Here is a 16,983-nt window from a genome sequence, read left to right as displayed (position 1 = left end):
TTGTCCAGAAGGGCCTATTACGTGGTTCATCTCTTTCCGGTATACCAGAGATGGCCTTTTATTTCTAATACACCCTGGACTTAATGTGAAGTTAGAACCTCTAACTTTTGTCCAAGAGTTAACTTAGCAGCTTCTCCAGTTAACATGGCTGTAGCTGCAACTGCTCTTAGACATGGGGGGCCCCTGGTTTTTGCACCGTATAGCTTCTTGGAAAAACATGAAACCTGTTAAGGTTTGTTTCCTAGTCACTAGACTAAGACCCTGAAGGTTATTCCCTGCTTCTCTGCTATGGATAAAGAGAAAGGCTTAAGTTAGTGATGTCTGGGGTAGGGGCCTCAGCTAAGGCATGCTTGATTTTATTAAAGGCCTTAATCATGTTCCTTTTCCCATATAATGGGTTCAGTGTCTGGTCCCTTAATAGCCTCATATAAAGGCTTTGCAGTTAGTCCAAAGCTTGAGATCCAAATTCTGCAAAATCCAGCCCTTCCTAAAACAGAGTGGGGTTGTTGTTTGGCAGTGGGTGGTGTTAGCCCAGTGATTGCTTTTATTCTCTCTGGCGACAGTTGTCTAGATCCTGGGGTTAGGATACATCCAAAATAGTTTACTTTCTCTCTGGTAATTTGGGCCTTTTTCTTAGAGACTCAATATCCCCAGTCCCCAAGGAAGTTCAGAATTTGGATACTCTTACGATCTGAGGCTCCCTTTGAGGGGCTACAGATTAGGATATCATCTACATATGGTCAGACTGCTCCTTCTTGTAGTTGTCAATCTTAGATCCTTTTCTAATGCTTTTACAAACAGATGGGGGCTGTCTCTAAACCCCTGTGGTACCGTCCACATTACTGCAGACAACAATATACCATAGGTATATTGTTGATGGGTCATTGTTTAGGAGTCTGTCCACTCAAATGCAAACAGGTATTGGGAATTTGCATCCTGCAAAACAAGGCATCTTTTAAGTCTAAACGGATGCAAAACAAAGCATCTTTTAAGTCTAAAACAGTATACCCTGGAGTATCATCCGGAACTTGAGTTAGCATGGTGTAAGGGTTGGCCACAAGGGGATGAAGGAGAATGACAGCCTCATTAACTAGCCTTAAATCCTGGACCAATCTGTACTCCCCTGTCAGTTTAAGAACAGGGAGGATTGGAGCCCTTCAGGGGGATTGACAGGGCACCAGCAGCCTGTGTGTTATGAATTTCTCAATGATATGCAGACACTCCAGGGCCTCCTGGATGGGATGTCGTTTTTCTATGGGGATGGCTGTCCCTGTCTTTGAACTGGTTGGACAGTCTTGGCTTTTCCAGAAACCCCAGAGCCCTAAACTAGGGGACCCACTTTTTGTAAAATTTGCTCTGGAATGCCATTTTCCTTCTTATTTTCATTGGCTAACATAATTTTAAGGATCTTAACTGAGACCTCCTGAAACTTCAAAATGACCCCTAATCTGGCCAAGAGGTCTCATCCTAGCAACAGGATAAGGCAATTGTGGAAAAATTAGGAAAGTATGTTTTAAAGATTGGCTTTCAATTGACAGGTGACAGGGGAGATGAACAAGTTTGAAGTTTTCCTTCAACCCCCACAATATCAGTTGAGCTGGAGGAGAGAGTTCTGGTATTGAGGACAGAGTAAGTGGCCCCAGTATTAACAAGAAAATTAATTTTCTTACCTGCCACATCAAGGGTCACCCAGTATTCCTCAGCGGAAATCAAGACGCTGCTGCAGGCTGGGGCCAACCTGTTCCCCGCACACCCTCAGTCCTCAAGTGCTGCCATGGCCGTAGGTGATGGCCCCTTTCTGCTCTGGGAAAGGGGGCAGTCCACCTTCCAGTGCCAAGGCCAAGGTTTGCACCTTTGCACATCGGATGTGGCCCTGGGGGTTGGCCTACTGCTGTCCCCTTGTCCAGTCGGTGTCCAGGGCATTTGCACTTAAAGCACCTTTAGTTTTTTTGCCCTTGGTCCTCTTAGGGCTTTCCCAGGTTACCTTGAGGTGGCTGGACGTTGCCATGGTGCTAACAGTCAGCGTTATTAGACTGGTCTGCTCTTCCTCTCTCTTTTCTTCACACTGGCTGCTCCTTCTTTTCCTCCAAATCACGATTGTTGAAGACTGAGAAGGCAGTCTCTATCAGCTGGGCCACAGGAGTTTGTGGGCCCATTTGTAATTTCTGAAGCTTTCTACGAATGTCTGGAGCTGGCTGGCTCATAGTGTTCTCGCCTACACTTGACCTTCCGGAGAGGGTGCACCTGGGTCAGGGTCTATCTGGGACGCCTCTACTAGTTGATTGCAGAAGAGAGCAGGGTTCTCCTGCTTTTCCTGTTATTTCTCTGACTTTATCATAATTTGCTGGCTTTTTGATACAATTTTATTTCAGCCAATAAGATGTTCAGCGTCATGGTGTTTTAACTTCTGTGCCCTCCTGCTCTGTTACAGTTCCAGTTGGGCTCTTGATCAGGTGCCATCTGAGCTGCTGGTCCTACATCATTGGGATTTTGAGCATGTAATTTGTGTATTTGTGAGCCTTTTCCCAAATTTGTTGCTTTACTTCTGGAGAGCAACAAGTGGTTAAAATTATACAGAGGTCTTGCCCTGGCTGGTGTGGCGCAGTAGATTGAGTGCTGGCCTGCAAACTGAAGAGTAGCCAGTTCAATTCCCATTAGGACACATGCCTGGGTTGCCCGCCAGGTCCCAGTAGGGAACACGTGAGAGGCAACCACACATTGATGTTTCTCTCCCTCTCTTTCTCCCACCTTTCCCCTCTCTCTAAACATAAATAAATAAAATCCTTTAAACAATTATATAAAGGTCTCTCTAGGACATGGCAAAGGCAAGAGTTAGGGCTTGAAAATTACTAGCGAAGCGTGAGGAATCTTCAGTAACAGTTCCTAGTCTGTCTTTGCACTGCTGCAGGTCAGTTATCGAGAAGGGCACTCGCACCCGAACAGGACCTTTTGTGCCTGCTGCTTCCCTTAGGGGCAGGGAAGCAGGAGCAGTGAGGAGATATGAGGCTCTGCTCCGAGTATGCCCCTCTGGACTGTTTCTTGTCAGCTAGTGACTCGGGGAATATTGGAGAGTAGGGAGGAGGAGTAGGGTAGGAGCGTCTGTGACTAGGGAGGCGAGGCCCCGGGACTCTGATACCACTAGCCTCCCCCTGAAAGGCAGGTAGGAAACTTAGGAGGCGGTCATCTAGAATATCATTGTTAGCTCCCAAAAGAGCCACCTCCTTCAGCTCAGAGCAAAGAGGTGAATTTTGATGCAATACCATAAAGGCTTGAATGTAGAGGACCTCTGACCACTTGCCTAACCTCCGACAGAATAGTCCAACTGGACTATGGTGTTGTAATTTTTGCTCCCATTTTCAGGCCATATTTCCCCATCTCCCAGCTTATACTGAAGCCAGGATGTATTACAAAAGAAAATTAGCCTCTTTTTCTTGAGATTTTTCAGGATCAAATTTATCCCAACTTCTAAGAATGTTACTGAAAGGATCCCGTTGGGGGGCCCAGCTACAGTCACCGAAACAAGTCCCTCCCCTGGGGTCTTTTTATACTATGGTTCTTCTTGCCTGCCACCAGGTGTTAGGAACTGTGGCTCTCAATGCCAGAGTTTGATAAAAAGGAAAGGAACTATTTATTTAAAAGTTATACAGGTTTAGAGTAATGGCAGAGTGTTGTGGTTAAAATCCCAGTTACTTTAAAACACCCACAAACACACACACACACAGTCCTGCCTTCCCCTCCTTTGCTCAGTCAGGCCGGTCAGGGGTACCGTATCTCAGGAAAAGAAGCGGAAGTTCATAGCTCAGCTAGACTTCCGGTTCCTCCCAGTAATCTTGGCTCAGCAGGTCTGGTCTCCCGCAGTCCCCAGCACCATCAGCTGTGTCACCGCGATCTCCACTTCTTCATCCAAAACCACATGGCACCTCCTCAAGGCGCACCGCCAGGAGTCCTTTCACCCCTTTCCTTTCCATATGGTCTTGCATTGTCTCCCCTTCGTGGTGACACCCCCGCCTTTAAACCCCAGACTGGACCGCCCTCAGTAACCCCACTTCCAACTCCTCCCACAATTGGCTACACATGCCAGCACTCTTGTCTTTTCCTGCCTGTCTTGGCTGCCATAGTTAGTCTGGCAGGCGTGGAGCGAACCATATCTAAACTCTCATGCAGGTGCTGCAGTAAGGGGAGCTGCCTCCCAGTTGAGTTACATCATGGGTCAAAGTCATGCCCGGCTCCCTAGTGAGCCTGCTGTTGATATGCAAAATGACTCTCAATGGCCCATTTCCATTTCTCCCATCCCTCAGTCAGGCTTGTGGGATATCCTATATTCCTGGATACCCCAAGTTCTGGACCCTGTTACAAGAATGCATCCCAACAGGGATCCTGTGAGGATAGAGGGAACATTTCCCATCTTGTCCGTGGTATACCTAGGAAAAGAAAACAAAACAGTGGAACTCCCTGGCTCCCTAGAGGTACCCTCCCCCATTTGCCCAAGGCATTTTCCAGTGGGTTATACAGGGTGTCCCGTTATCCCACTATTCTAGGTTACCAGATGTCTCTGGGGATACAAAGGCTTGGGTGTGCAGGTCAGCAGAAGGCTAAGACTAAAACTGACCACAGACTAATCATATCCCCTTTGCTGACAGTAAAACTGAAGGCTCCGATTAAACTGGATGCTCTCAGCAAATCTCAGAGTTTTTACATATTTGGCCCCTGAGAGGAGATGGAGAGGGGACTGTACCAGTCATTTGGTACATTTCCCGGAAAGACTGGAGGCCAATGTAATATTGCTCAACCCAATGAAATAGATCCCAGTGGTGGCAAATATTTGCCACCTATGTGTCCTTGGTTCACTCTGGTCTTGGGGAGTTGACAGACTACAACACAGAAGGTACCTAAGGGGGAGAGGTGAACCTGTCCTGTAAAATATCAGAGGGGAAGCGACTGACCCAAATTTTCCTTGGTTCTTCACTGAGCACAGAAGGGACAAGAGAACTCTATCTTATCTCTTCTTTCCAGGTATTTCACCACCCTGACCTGGGCTGTAAGGTCCCCTGGGAGGACTCTCAGGAGGCTGAAACAAAAGGACTCCTGTTCATGTTTAATGTGGATTATGGAGGCCTGAGCTAGGACTTGAATAGAGTGACTAAGGATGGCTTGAAGGAGTTAGGTGAAGAGTCTCAAGATCTTAGACTCAATGTGATGAATTAGCGTGAGGCGCAGCCACCTTTGATAGCAGAGGACAAAGAGGTACCTGTTGATGGCCTCTGGCCAGTGGCACCACAGGCGATGGTGATATACACAGGGGGGAGGTGACACCTCCTCTACTCTGGGATAGCACCTACAAAAGGGCCCCTCCGTCTGCAGTCTCGGGCTAGCGCCAGAACGAAGGCAGCACTCACCATGTCTGCAGATCCAGCAGGAAGGAGAAAGATGTAAGGAGAGTAGCCAGAACTTTGAGAAGCAAGATTCAACAGGGTACTAGTGGGTTTGCAAGAAAGGCTGACCGTGCAAGGTCAGCCCTGGTGAATGGGTACCTTTGGGAGTTACTCCCACAGTGGCCCCTTTGGAGAGTTGAGAGTTGAAGAGACAGAGGGGGACAATGCAGGGAAGGAACAATGTTCCGTTTTCCTGTGTCTCAGGACACAGATATCGTCCTGTGCCAGGCAGGGAGCCTAGCACCTCTCCCCAGTCCACGACCAGGTAACCCTTACCCGGGTGTCTTTTCAGCAGCGGGCACCCTATAGGCTCTTAACTGCCCAATGCCCACACAATAGGAGCAAACTCTCTTCAAGGGGCCGGGGCACCCACAGGCACAGGCAGTGAAACAGAAAGGAGGCAGAGGGAACGTCTCCTCCAGGCAACAGGGCAGAAGGAGCTTGTCTTACCGCCCCCGCATCCCACAGACGATCCCCTGGGTGGCTCACCAAATGCTGCAGATGGAGACAGGGTCCAGGTTCGAAGTGGTCACAAATAAAAAAACTGAATGGACTATATAAAGAGTTAAGTGAAGCCAAGTGAGAGTTATTAAGAAAAGAACACTTCCCAAGATATGGGAATAGGCCACCTCTGACCAGAGTGGATCCCTTCTGCCAAAAGGATGCAGGCTTTATAGGGGGGTGTTTTTTTCTGAATTCCTTTGTTTCATCTGGTGGGCTTTTGATGGTGCACGCACAAGTAGTTATATGACTTTTAAGCTTCTGTGCATACAATTTCCCACAATGCTCCTTGATAGCCCACTGGGGTGGGGGGTTGTCAAACCACAATGCTAATTTATTAAAACAGCATGAAAATGAAACAGAGGTGAATCAGTGGTCAGCTATAGCTACACAGCCCACACAAGTCCCCTTGACAGGCGCTATAAGGCGTTTACACCGGAGGATGGTGCCTCGGGGTCTCCTCATCCCTATTTTGTCTCCTGCCTCAGGGAGACGGGCAAGAACGTGAAGAAATAAAATGTATGATTACCATGGCCTATGTGTTAAGCACACCATTTTACCCATCTGATCTCACTTAACCCTCACAGCGGTTCAATAAAGCAGAAATCACTCCCCCAGTTTATAGGCTCAGAAAGGTTAAGTAACTTTTCCAAGATCAAACAGCTGAGACTGGAACCCAGATCTAGTAGCCATGCCCAAATGTTAGTTAACACTAATTTTTCTTTCTTATACCACCTTTGACTAAATTTCTTAAATTACAGTTAAATATAATTTACTTCCTGTCTTAATGAACAGGGGTAGGGCAGAACCTGTTTGAATCTGAAGGGGCCAGCCCTCCCAGGCCTCAGGGCCCACAATACAGACCAACCTGGGGCAGAACACAAAGAAAAACAATCCCGAATGGACTTTGTTTTGTTTTTAAGGAACCCAAGTCATCATCTTACTTTCTTATGATTGAGCTCAAAATTCAGATATTATGGCAAACCCAAAGGACTAATTTCTTTGATCCAGTAAGTTTCTAAAAACCAGTGAGAGATTAATAATCTAATTTTTTAAAGATTTTATTTTTAGAGAGGGAGAGACAAAGAGGAGAGAAACATCAATATGTGGTTGCCTCTTACATGCCCCCTACTGGGGGCCTGGCCCACAACCTAGGCATGTGCCCTGACTGGGAATCAGACCAGCAACCCTTTGGTTTGCAGGTGGGCACTCAATCCATTGAGCCACACCAGCCAGGGCAATAATCTAAGTTTTAAGGAGCCACAGATTTACATATCCTTTTCTACGAGTTAAACTCGTAGAAAAGGAAATATAAACAGCCTGCCCTGGCTGGTGTGGCTCAGTCTATTGAGCGCTGGACATTAAGCCACAGGGTCACTGGTTCGATTTCCAGTCAGGGCACATGCCTGCATTGCAGGCCAGGTCCCCAGTAGGGGGAGTGGGAGAGGCAACCACACATTGATGTTTTTTAAAAAAAGAATATAAACGGCCTAACTAAAATTTTTTTATACGTTCCTTCTATTACCGAACAGGGGCCCTGGTCCTGAGCAAGTCTGCCCAGGGCCACCTGGTAGTGTGTGGGTTATTGACATTGTGTAGGAAAGATTTCAGGAGTCCAGGTGACAATGAGGGTATGTTTATTAAAGTTGGAAACAGTGAGACAAGAAAGAGCCTGGGGTAGAAGCAACAGGAGAGTTCCTATGCTGGGCTGCCTTACTCACTAAGAGGTCAGGTAAGAGGGGAAGAGAGATCCCGGGGGTTAGCCTGGGATGAGATACTTCTGCCCATCAAGTCTGGGCGAGGCGTGCCTGTGGGGGAAGAAGAGAGGAAGAAGGCCATGGCTCCAGCTGCTCCCCACAGGGAAAGCCACCCTGAGTCCTTTGTCTTGAGGCTTTTCTCTCTCTCACAGGCAGGAATTTTAGGGAAGGTCTAGGCAGAACATTCATCTGTTTTCCAGGTGTGCCCTTCCAGGTCAAGGTCTCTGATTCGTCAGTACCAGGGCAGGGGGGTCATTAGTCACTGCAGCTGGTCCTGGTGTTGCCCAGCTAGTTTTGCTTGTTTGGGTCTGAAGCTGAAATACAACCGAGGCCTGGATGTTATCTCCAAGGAGGTGACCTTGTGAATCTGGCTATAAAATGCTTGGCCATTTTGTTCAGCTGTCTGTTCCCCTATTCCACTTGTCCTGGCTTCTCACTACCCTGCCTTCATTCATTTATTCATTTGAGAAATGTAAATTAAAGCTAGAGAGACACTATTTTCCACTTGTCAGACTGGCTAAAACCAGAAAGCTCCATAAAACATAACAGAACTCTCACACACCAGTGGCTGGGACAACCGCACCAACCTCCGCACCAACCTCCGCTCAGGAGAGCAATTCCCAAGATCCGCCATTACCGCACACACTCTGACTAGGACTCGCACTTCAGGGAAGAGCAACCCACACAGCCATTCACTGCAGCAGTGGTTGCAGCTGCAAAGGATTGGAAAACAACAAAATATCCCTTCATCAAAAGGGGCCTGGTTAAATAGATTATGGTATATCCACACATCCATGTAACCCTAAATAACAGGGAAGCTCTTTCAGTGGCTAAGGAACAGTTCAAAATACTCTTAAGGAAAAAAACAAGAACACACAAGAAACCAATGATTCAGTCAGCCTCTGGGGAAGGGAGGTGGGGCAGCTGGGATGGGAGACTTCACTGTATACACCAGTGCCTTTGGAATTTTGAACCATGTGAAACGTCAGTTAGCCAGAAAAACAAAATTAAAAGACTTACGCGTATTGAACCCTTCCTTGTTACTAAAGTTTCGGGCTCAGCTCCAGCTGAGCCCAAAACTGCTGCAGTGAATGGCTGTGTGGGTTGCTCTTCACTGGCACCTCAGCTTCAGCTCAGAGTTCAAATGCAGGGACTGTGAGCCAATGACCACGTCTGGTGGGGCCTCTGGGCCTCTGCCCCTCTGCCGGTCCAGGCAGCAGGGAACCCTAGGTCAACCAGTCTGCACTTCCTCCCTCTGTCCACAGGTGGTGCTATGAGGCCTGCTGCTCTGGACAGAGATGGTGGTGGCCCCGGGGAGCACTCAGGCTGCTGACCAACAGGCAAAGATACGCAGGGACAAATGAGTAACATAAAATAGAAACTAATTTTATTTCTCTGAAAGAAGCAAATATCCATTGCTGGGGCAGCAACTTTGGCGACAGAGGCTGGTGGGAAAACAAGGAACAGCACAGGGAAGAGCTGGGTCAGAGGAAGCACTAGGATCTCTCCGGGGCAGCCACCCCCTTGGTCTCCTTCCAACCCTGGGGCCTTGGGCCCTGGTCCCAGCCAGAGAACTATCCGGCACCAACGCTCTGCTTCCTTAGCCACCTCAGGCTACTTCCAGGCACAAGACCTAAAGACCAGCCATGTCGCAAACCACTGTCCATGGTGAGGCCACAAGTCACATTCTGTTGGACACCCAAATGCCTGCCAGGGGCTCCCTGGAGAAGGGCCAGCCCTGCACTGGTCCACCTTGTGGTGTGGCCAACACGTCCTCCTGGCCCAGGGTCAAACCTGGCTTTCCTGTCAGAAGGACTTGGGGGCACACTCCAGCGACAGGCCCTACCACAGCGGATGAAGCCACAGGCAGGTCAGCCACAGGGCCTGCTGAGGCCACCCCAGGCCTGCTGTCTCGGGGCAACTTCCTGTACCCAGGCTTGGGGCACCGTGAGTCGAACTGAAGTTGCAGGGGCAGTGCTGGGTGAGGAAGGGACAGGCAAGGCAGGGCTCCCAGCCTCCTGCTGCCTTGGCCTCGCTCTGCCAGTAGGAACAGCGGGTGCAGCAGGTCCTCCAGGCCTGGGATGGGCATCTTCCCATCCTGTCAGCTGGACAGGCTCAAGTGGTTCCTCCAGGGCAAACCTCTGGCTCTCCAGACATCTCAGCGCCTAAAGGGGAAACAACCAGAAAATCTTTCCATCAACGGGCTGATGCAAGAGTATGGATTGACCAGTGCGGGAGGGCCCCTCTGTGACAGGCAAGTTGGTTAAAAACTGGTAGTTCTAGGCAATGATTTTGGAACTTACATCCTGGGATGCCTTTTTTTCTTTAAAGAACTAAAAATAAGAGAGCAGCAGGACTGTGTATTACAGTATCCAAGGGTGACAGGCAGCAAAGCCTGTTTATTTGGATGCAAATTAGTAAGAACTTCCTAATGGTGTGTGCCAGACACTTGCTGTTCAGTGTGACAGATGCAGCCCTCATTAATTCTGATCACGTCTGTGAGGCAGGCACTGTCACTCACACACGTTTTACAGATGAGGCCCTGACAGATCGGGACGCGTGTGGGAGCTCACACTGTGCCTGAGCCGCCGCAGCCCAGCGGCTCTGAACCCCGGCACCCCACCAGCGCCTCTCCCAGGGTGGAGCTAGAACCCACCCATCTCACCACTTTGTCACTTGATAAAACTTTCATAAATACATTTATACTACATATCACTGTATCTTACTTATATAACTTACTGTGTTATACATACACATCTACTTCCATTATTTATAGGAAAGTAATGGAGTTTTTTGGTTAGACATTCCTTTAAAAAGACATTAAAACTATTAAATGTTACTTTAAACTGAACTATGAAATGCAGAAGTGAGAAATATTTATTTAGGGCTGTGTATTTTTACTGATTTTAGAGAGAGAAAGGAAAACGGGGGGAAGGGGTGGGGGGAGAAAGAGGGAGAGGGGGAGAGAGAGCTGCTGTTCCACTGATCAACGCCTTCACTGGCTGATTCTTGCACGTGCCCTGATCAGGGATCAAATCCACAACCTTGGCGTGACAGGAGCATGCTCTCACTAAGCTGCCCCTCCAGGGCAGAAATATTTATTTAAATCACTAGGTCCTGAACTGCTTCTCCCTGGAAGTTGCTCAGGGTGCTGTGGGGGGGTGGGGGGGTGGGGGGGGTGTGTGTGTGTGTGTGTGTATGGGGGGGGGGTTGGGAAACAAGGCCCCTGTAACCACAGAGGCTCCACTGGCCTCTTTGACTCATTAGTTCCATTTGAACCATGTGACTAAATAAAAGTCTACATGAACAGGCTTAGGAGAAACTATTTTCACCCCCCAGTCGTCCCGGGACTGGGGCCCAACTTCCCTCCTCCCACCTGGGGAGCCCTGTGTCTCTTGGTTGTGTGTAACCTTGGGAGGTGCCGAGCTTCTCCCTACAATGGTGTGCTCCAGGACACCTGAGGGCGCAGGGAGCGGACAGGGTGTGGGGCTCACTCACTTGTGGTGGACGGGGCCACAGGAGCCCAGCAAGTGGCAGCCGGCTTGCTCCAGGTTCCAGTCGAACATCTCCAGCACTTTGTGGCACTCGCCTCTCGGCCGCAGGCCCAACCCAAAGAGCTGCTCCACCTGAGGAGCAGAGGGTGGTGCCATGGGACGCATGGCACCACAGGGCACCAGCCAAGGGTGGGGACAGAGAACCAGAGAGGGGGAAGGAGTGGGAGGGAGCAGCAGAACCAGTCTTCAGGGGCCCTGCAAACCAGAGTGGGCAGGAGGTGGCGGTACCTTCAGATACTGGGCAGCCCTCTGCACGTTCCAGCTGTGGCTCTGCAAGGCTGCCTGGCACTCCTCTGTGGTCACCCCATGCACCATGGCCTGCAGCTGAGCACACCCGCCCACCTGGTCAGCACCACTTGGGCCCACTCCTCTGCGGCCCTCAGGCTCCTGCCCCTCCTCACCCGACAGCAAGGCCTGGTGCTTACCATCTGGATCTTATCTGTTGGCCGTCCAGCCTCTGGCCTGACCCCAGGGCAGCCCCTCTGTGACAGCCGAGCAGCGGCCCTCAAGGATGGTGGCCGGACCCCTAGGTTGCTGTTGTTGGTGGAGAAGTTAGCCTTGGGGTCTGGGGCAGCCTGGGGCATGGGTCGAACAGTGGCAGTGGGGGCGGCAGGGGCTGGGATGCTGGGTGGGGGCAGCAGGGGCACAGGCAGGGGGGCTGGCTCTTCAAGGTTCTGTGCCTCCCGCAGGAAGCGCTGGTAGCGGTCCAGGTAGGGTGGGCGCTCAGGCAGCAGGTAGTAGTGGGTGCTGCTGACCTTCTTGCCATCTCGGACGATGGGCAGGATGCAGGGACCAGCCCGTGGGCCAGGTGCCTGGATCACCTGTGGTGTGGCATACTTGGGGTCTGAGGCAAAGCTCTGGGTGGTGGGCATGGTCTTCCCAGGTGAACTTGAAAGCCGAGGTAGCAGCGGGGAGCTGCCACGTGGCACCAGGGGGCTGGGGGTCCTTGACCCTGGAGGGGACAGGGGTTCCCGGGGAGGCACCCGGGGAGGGGAGGCAGGTCTAGGCCATCGCCCCATCTCTTCCTCGCCTGAGAGGACTGGAGACAGCTCACCTCGTGGGCGTGTGGGCCTTGGGGGGATGGGCACCCTAGGGGGCACCTGGGGCTTGTCATCTCCCACTGGGCTGGGTGAGGGTGCCAGTGAGCCAGCTGGGACCTGCAGCTGCCGCATGCATTCTTGCTGCAGCGCCTGGAAGATCTCTGCAGTCTGGGCTGAGCTGGGGGGCTTGCTCCCCTCCTGGGGCAGGAGGAACAAGTTGTCCTCCAGGGGAGGGAGGAGCCGTGCCTGCTCGGGCACGAAGGCGTAATTGGTCTCACCCTGGCTGGGCCCAGGAGGGACCCCTGGGCCCACTAGGGAGCTGTTGATGGAGCAGACCTCAAAGTCATCCTCATCCTGGGCCACATCGTCGTAGGCAGGAGGTGGTGGCAGTGGGCACGCATCCCAGTCCACCACAGGTGTGGGGTGCAGGGGTCGGGGCAGTGCCCTTGTGGGGCTCTGTGGTGGGGTCTTGTCCAACAAGGAGCAGGCATCCATGGCCAACTGCGCCAGCGAGGGTGCGCAGGGCCGTGGGGAGGGGACCACGGGCTCCTCACTGAAGTCGATGAGTGTGACCTCACTGCCACTGCCACCGCGGCCCGCCTTGGTGCAGGACACCCGGGCCGAGGGCTTTGCCAGCCACAACCCACGGGGCAGGCTCGGCTTCCTCAGGCCCAGCTTCTTGAAGTCACTGGATAGGGGGTCTTGGTCCTCGCTCACAGGGTCATAGGTCGGTTCTGCAGTGGAGGGAAACCCGCACAGAGAGGCAGGGTCAGGTAGGAGGACAGAAAGGCGGGGTTGGGAAGAAAGCCAACTGTCTCCCACCAACTCCCCAGGGGATCCCTCAAACACTAAATTCTCAGTGCACAGCAACCCCATGGAAAGAGGAAGGCGGAGCCTTCTCTGGATGCTGTCAGCCTTCTGCATGGGAGGGTGAACCCCAGCCTCCATCTCAGCTCCAGCAAATGACACCCACACCCTCCTGCCTCTGATGCCCCTCCATCAGCACAAGACCCCAAACGCCCCTGCCCCTAGTTAGCGACCCCATTACAGCACACTACCAGTACAGGCAGGGGCAATGGGCAATCCCCACCATCAAGAGCAACAGGAGCCCCTGACCCACCGTCACAAAGGCCCAGCCTCTGCAGGTCCCAGAGGGTGAGGCAGGCCCAGCAATGGTGGAGGGAGGCAGAAGCCCAGGGGTTTTTTTTTTTTTTGGGGGGGGGCTTGAATGGAGAGGAGGGTATGCTAGGCCAGGCCAGCAGTGAAAGCTCACTGCCTCTCCCACCCAAGCAACCACCAGGGCTCTGTACCTGCCAGAGGAGAAATGAGAGGACAGAGGGAGAGGGGGGCGGGGCCAAGGCAGGGAGAGCAGCCCCACTTACTCTGAGTGAAGATGGCAGGTTGAGGTGGGCGAGGTGGAGGCTCCCCTGCAGAAGGGCCATGCAGAGAGCAGAGGGGAGCAGAGCAAAACAGAGAGAGGACAGGGGCGGCAGACAGAGCGAGACAGAGGGCAGAGCGTGGAGAGGGGGAGAGAGAGAGAGAGAATGCACAGTGAGTAAGGGCAAGTGAACGCACAAACCCAAGAGCAATGGGAAGCAATGGGCGGGAGGATGGGGGAAACAGTGTTCCGGAATGACAGGCCCAGGATCCAGGGGGTGGCTGAGGCTCCTGGCCAAGATGAAGCCCGTGGGGTGGTTTTGGCTTGGGACAGGAGAGCAGGATTAGAGTGGGTGAGGAAGGCCAGGTTCCGAGCACGGCGGGAAGGAGGAGGGTGGAGAGAGCTCGGGCAGGCCAATGTAGGACTGACCGAAGATACCCACCTCGGCGGATACAGCTGCCTCTCATCTTCCACCCCACACCCAGCAGGAGCCTGACCCAACTGTCCCCCTGCTGTCCTGACCCAGCCATCACAGAGCCAGAACAGCTGGCTCAGGGCTGACCCGAGAAGACAGTACCCCTGGGCAGCCAATGAATAAGAGGTTCCCAGGGAGTGACGGGGGGGCTTACTTTTCACCCTTCCCAGATGCTGGGTGGGCCGGGAGGTGCTCAGTTCCACGCTCAGCAGGTCAGGAGGGTCCATGGGATTTCCCAGATACAGTCTGTGGGGAGAGAACCAGTGTGCAGTGGTGGCAATGAGGAAACCTCTGGAGGAGATGCTGGGCCTGTCCCCTGGGGTCAGGCATCTGGCGGGGTTGCCTCGCCTCAGCCCCTTGCAGACATGGCTCTGAAGCACGAGACTTCTGACTCCCAAGCTGCAGAGCCAAGCTGTAACCAGGGGAGGGCACTGTGGAGAGAGGGCAGAGTAAGGACTCCTGGCTACGAGTCAAACGTCTAGGACTGTAGGGGCTCCAAGAACACCCTACAAGGGCAGAGCTGGCCCTCTGCAACCCCCACGGTGCCCCAACCCACGGCCAGTAGCCACCTGCTGGCACACTCTTGCCTCTCCTGCCAGGCCCAGAGGCATCCGGCTACGCTCCCCGATCAGGGTGGGCAGAAGACATCCTTCTGTCCTACCGCCTGGGGTAGGGCCACCTGCCCTGCTCCCAGTTCACCCTCAACCCCTGTGCTGACTATCAAGATCTGGGACTTAGTCACTGGGGCTGACTAAAGTCTGGAGGAATGGGGCGGGGCTGTCCACTGCCACCGGCAGCAGGGCAGAGGCTGCCCGGCTTCCCTCGGGAGGGTGTCTGTGCTCCACCGCCTCGACTCTCTAGGGCCCTCACCTGGCCCTTGTGTGCAAGAGCCACACACAGGCTGCCCTCCCAGAGCCTACTGGTGCGTGGGAGCAGGGAGGTGAAGGACCTGCTTCACCGTGTCCCTCAGGGCAGAAACATGTGTCAGAAGTCAGAGGAGCAAGGCTGCAGAGGGCAGGGGCCTGGAAGCCCCTAGGGCCAGCAGCGGCAGGAAGCCTGGCCCGAGGAGCTTCCAGATAGAACTCTGGGGCGGTGCCCCCAGACAGTGACTGAGTCTTCTCTGTGTCCTCCCCAGGTGCCCCCCAGTGACCTCATCCTTTCACCTAAAGGAGACTGGAACCACCCCCCACCCCAGCTATCCCCAGTGCAAAGTGCTGAGCTGCTGCCTAACATTAGCTCTGAAGTTTTCTTTCTCCACAGAGACTGCTCTCGAGGTCTTGGACCCCTGGGCCTGACCCAGTGAGTTCCCACGTCCCGAACTCCCCACTAGCAGCAGCAGAAGGGAAACTGACACTCAAATGTTGGTGGCCGCGAGGAAAGCTTTCCTACTGATCTGCTTCCGAAGGCCCCTGCTCAAGGACAGTGTGTGCGGGGTTAACACTGTAGCCCATGTGGGTCTTTCCACCAGAGAGGAGTGTGGGTCCCTCCTTTGAAGCTCCTGGACCGGTTCTGCCTACAGGGAAAACTGCTGGGCAATGAACGACCCTCCGCCCCGTGGTTGTAACAGGGGCCTTGGAAGCCTGAAAGAACCCGCGTGCCCAGGGAGGGGCCGCTGGCTGGGAGCCCCAGGTGGGGCTGTGCCCGGTACTCACTCGTCAATCTTGTCGGGGAAGCCCCAGCAGTGGCGGGGGTCACTGTCGCCGTGCCCCGTGTGAATGAAGCTATTCTGCAGAGGCTGGCTGATGTCCTGAGCCGACAGGCCAGCCACAGAGGTCACCACATTTCGAGGAAAGGGCCCCACACACAGCGTCCGTGTGTTCTGCCCACGCCACCAGTAATTTTCAGCCCTGCCCAACAGAGATGACATGGTAAACGCCAGGGTGTGGTAGGAAGGCCCCAAGGAGGAGCACTCTTTCCATACCAAGATCTTTGGCTATGATGTCTACCTACCTTAGGAGAAAGAAACAGGAGGGGTAAGGCCCAGGATGAGGCTACTCTGCCATCAGCTTGCCTCCTCCCAGCAGCCCCCGTGATTGCTCCCCCAGTACGGAGCCTGGCTCTTTGCATACCGCCTTACTCTAAGCTACCTAGGTAGGTTGGACAGCTTTTCCTAAAGTTTACAAAAACAAAACAGGTTCAAACAAGTGACGTGACTTGCCTACAGTTACCAGAAAGGTCACAGAAGACCCAGGATTCAAATCTGGTTGTCGGTCTATAAAGCCAGTGCCCTTCTCACGGTATCACCTCGTCTCCCTCCTCCCCTGGCGAAGCCTGGGCCCAGTCCTTTTCTGGACACCTGATCACACTCTTCAGCCCAGTTCCAAGGGCTCTGAGCTGCAAGGGCCCCAGGGAGCACCGTGGCCTTAGCACTGGGTTTGAGGCCAAGCCTTCCAACCACATGCGGCTCTTCACACATTTACGAAGCACTTGGGAGAACCCGCGACTTCCTGTCACTGGTTTGTGTATCTCCATCCAGTAGCACCTGGCAGGGCCGTGGGACCTTCACCCTGGCACCATCCCCTCCTTGAGAGGAGCCTGCCCCCCGCCTCCAACAAGGCACCAGGAGGGCACACAGCCTCCCAGTGTGGCTGGGCCAGCGGCGCCTTGATTGGACCTTAGACACAACACCTGATAGGCAGCCTAAGCCCCCTGGGGTGGGGGTAGGGGAAGGGGCAGGAGGGCAAAAAAACAGAGTGTCCTCCTGGACTCTGCAAATGCCAATAGGCCAACAGGCCATGAGGCTCCTGCATCGGCGGCTGGGACCCCTCACTCTGACGTCACAGGCAGAATCTAAGCTAAGGCAGAGGTGGTGACAGGCACATGCTGCTGTGGTGGACACATGTGAC

General features: G+C 53.1%; 1 protein-coding gene across 12 annotated transcripts in view; it reads right to left on the bottom strand.

Annotated features, from left to right (window-relative positions):
* Positions 1–9,055: 9,055 nt before the first annotated feature.
* Positions 9,056–16,983, bottom strand: part of TNK2 (tyrosine kinase non receptor 2) — a 39,919-nt gene continuing 31,991 nt past the window's right edge. For 10 of the 12 annotated variants that reach the window (XM_053672863.1, XM_053672858.1, XM_053672860.1 and 7 more), the window contains 7 exons: positions 15,790–15,984; positions 14,292–14,383; positions 13,667–13,711; positions 11,670–13,018; positions 11,473–11,568; positions 11,189–11,316; positions 9,056–9,855 (listed from right to left, as the gene is read on the bottom strand). In XM_053672863.1, coding sequence (XP_053528838.1) covers positions 9,849–9,855; positions 11,189–11,316; positions 11,473–11,568; positions 11,670–13,018; positions 13,667–13,711; positions 14,292–14,383; positions 15,790–15,984 — 1,912 coding nt within the window. In that variant the 3' untranslated portion in view covers positions 9,056–9,848. Of the gene's footprint in view, positions 9,856–11,188; positions 11,317–11,344; positions 11,440–11,472; positions 11,569–11,669; positions 13,019–13,666; positions 13,712–14,291; positions 14,384–15,789; positions 15,985–16,983 lie in introns of those variants that run through there. The other 2 variants (XM_037147414.2, XM_053672866.1) reach the window with 2 other exon arrangements.

The sequence above is a fragment of the Artibeus jamaicensis genome, unplaced genomic scaffold, assembly GCF_021234435.1.
Source record: "Artibeus jamaicensis isolate MK-2021 breed Jamaican fruit bat unplaced genomic scaffold, CSHL_Jam_final contig_793, whole genome shotgun sequence".
Lineage (NCBI taxonomy): Eukaryota > Metazoa > Chordata > Mammalia > Chiroptera > Phyllostomidae > Artibeus > Artibeus jamaicensis.
The sequence above is the reverse complement of the archived record's forward strand: the minus strand, read 5'-3'. Positions and strand labels throughout refer to the sequence as shown.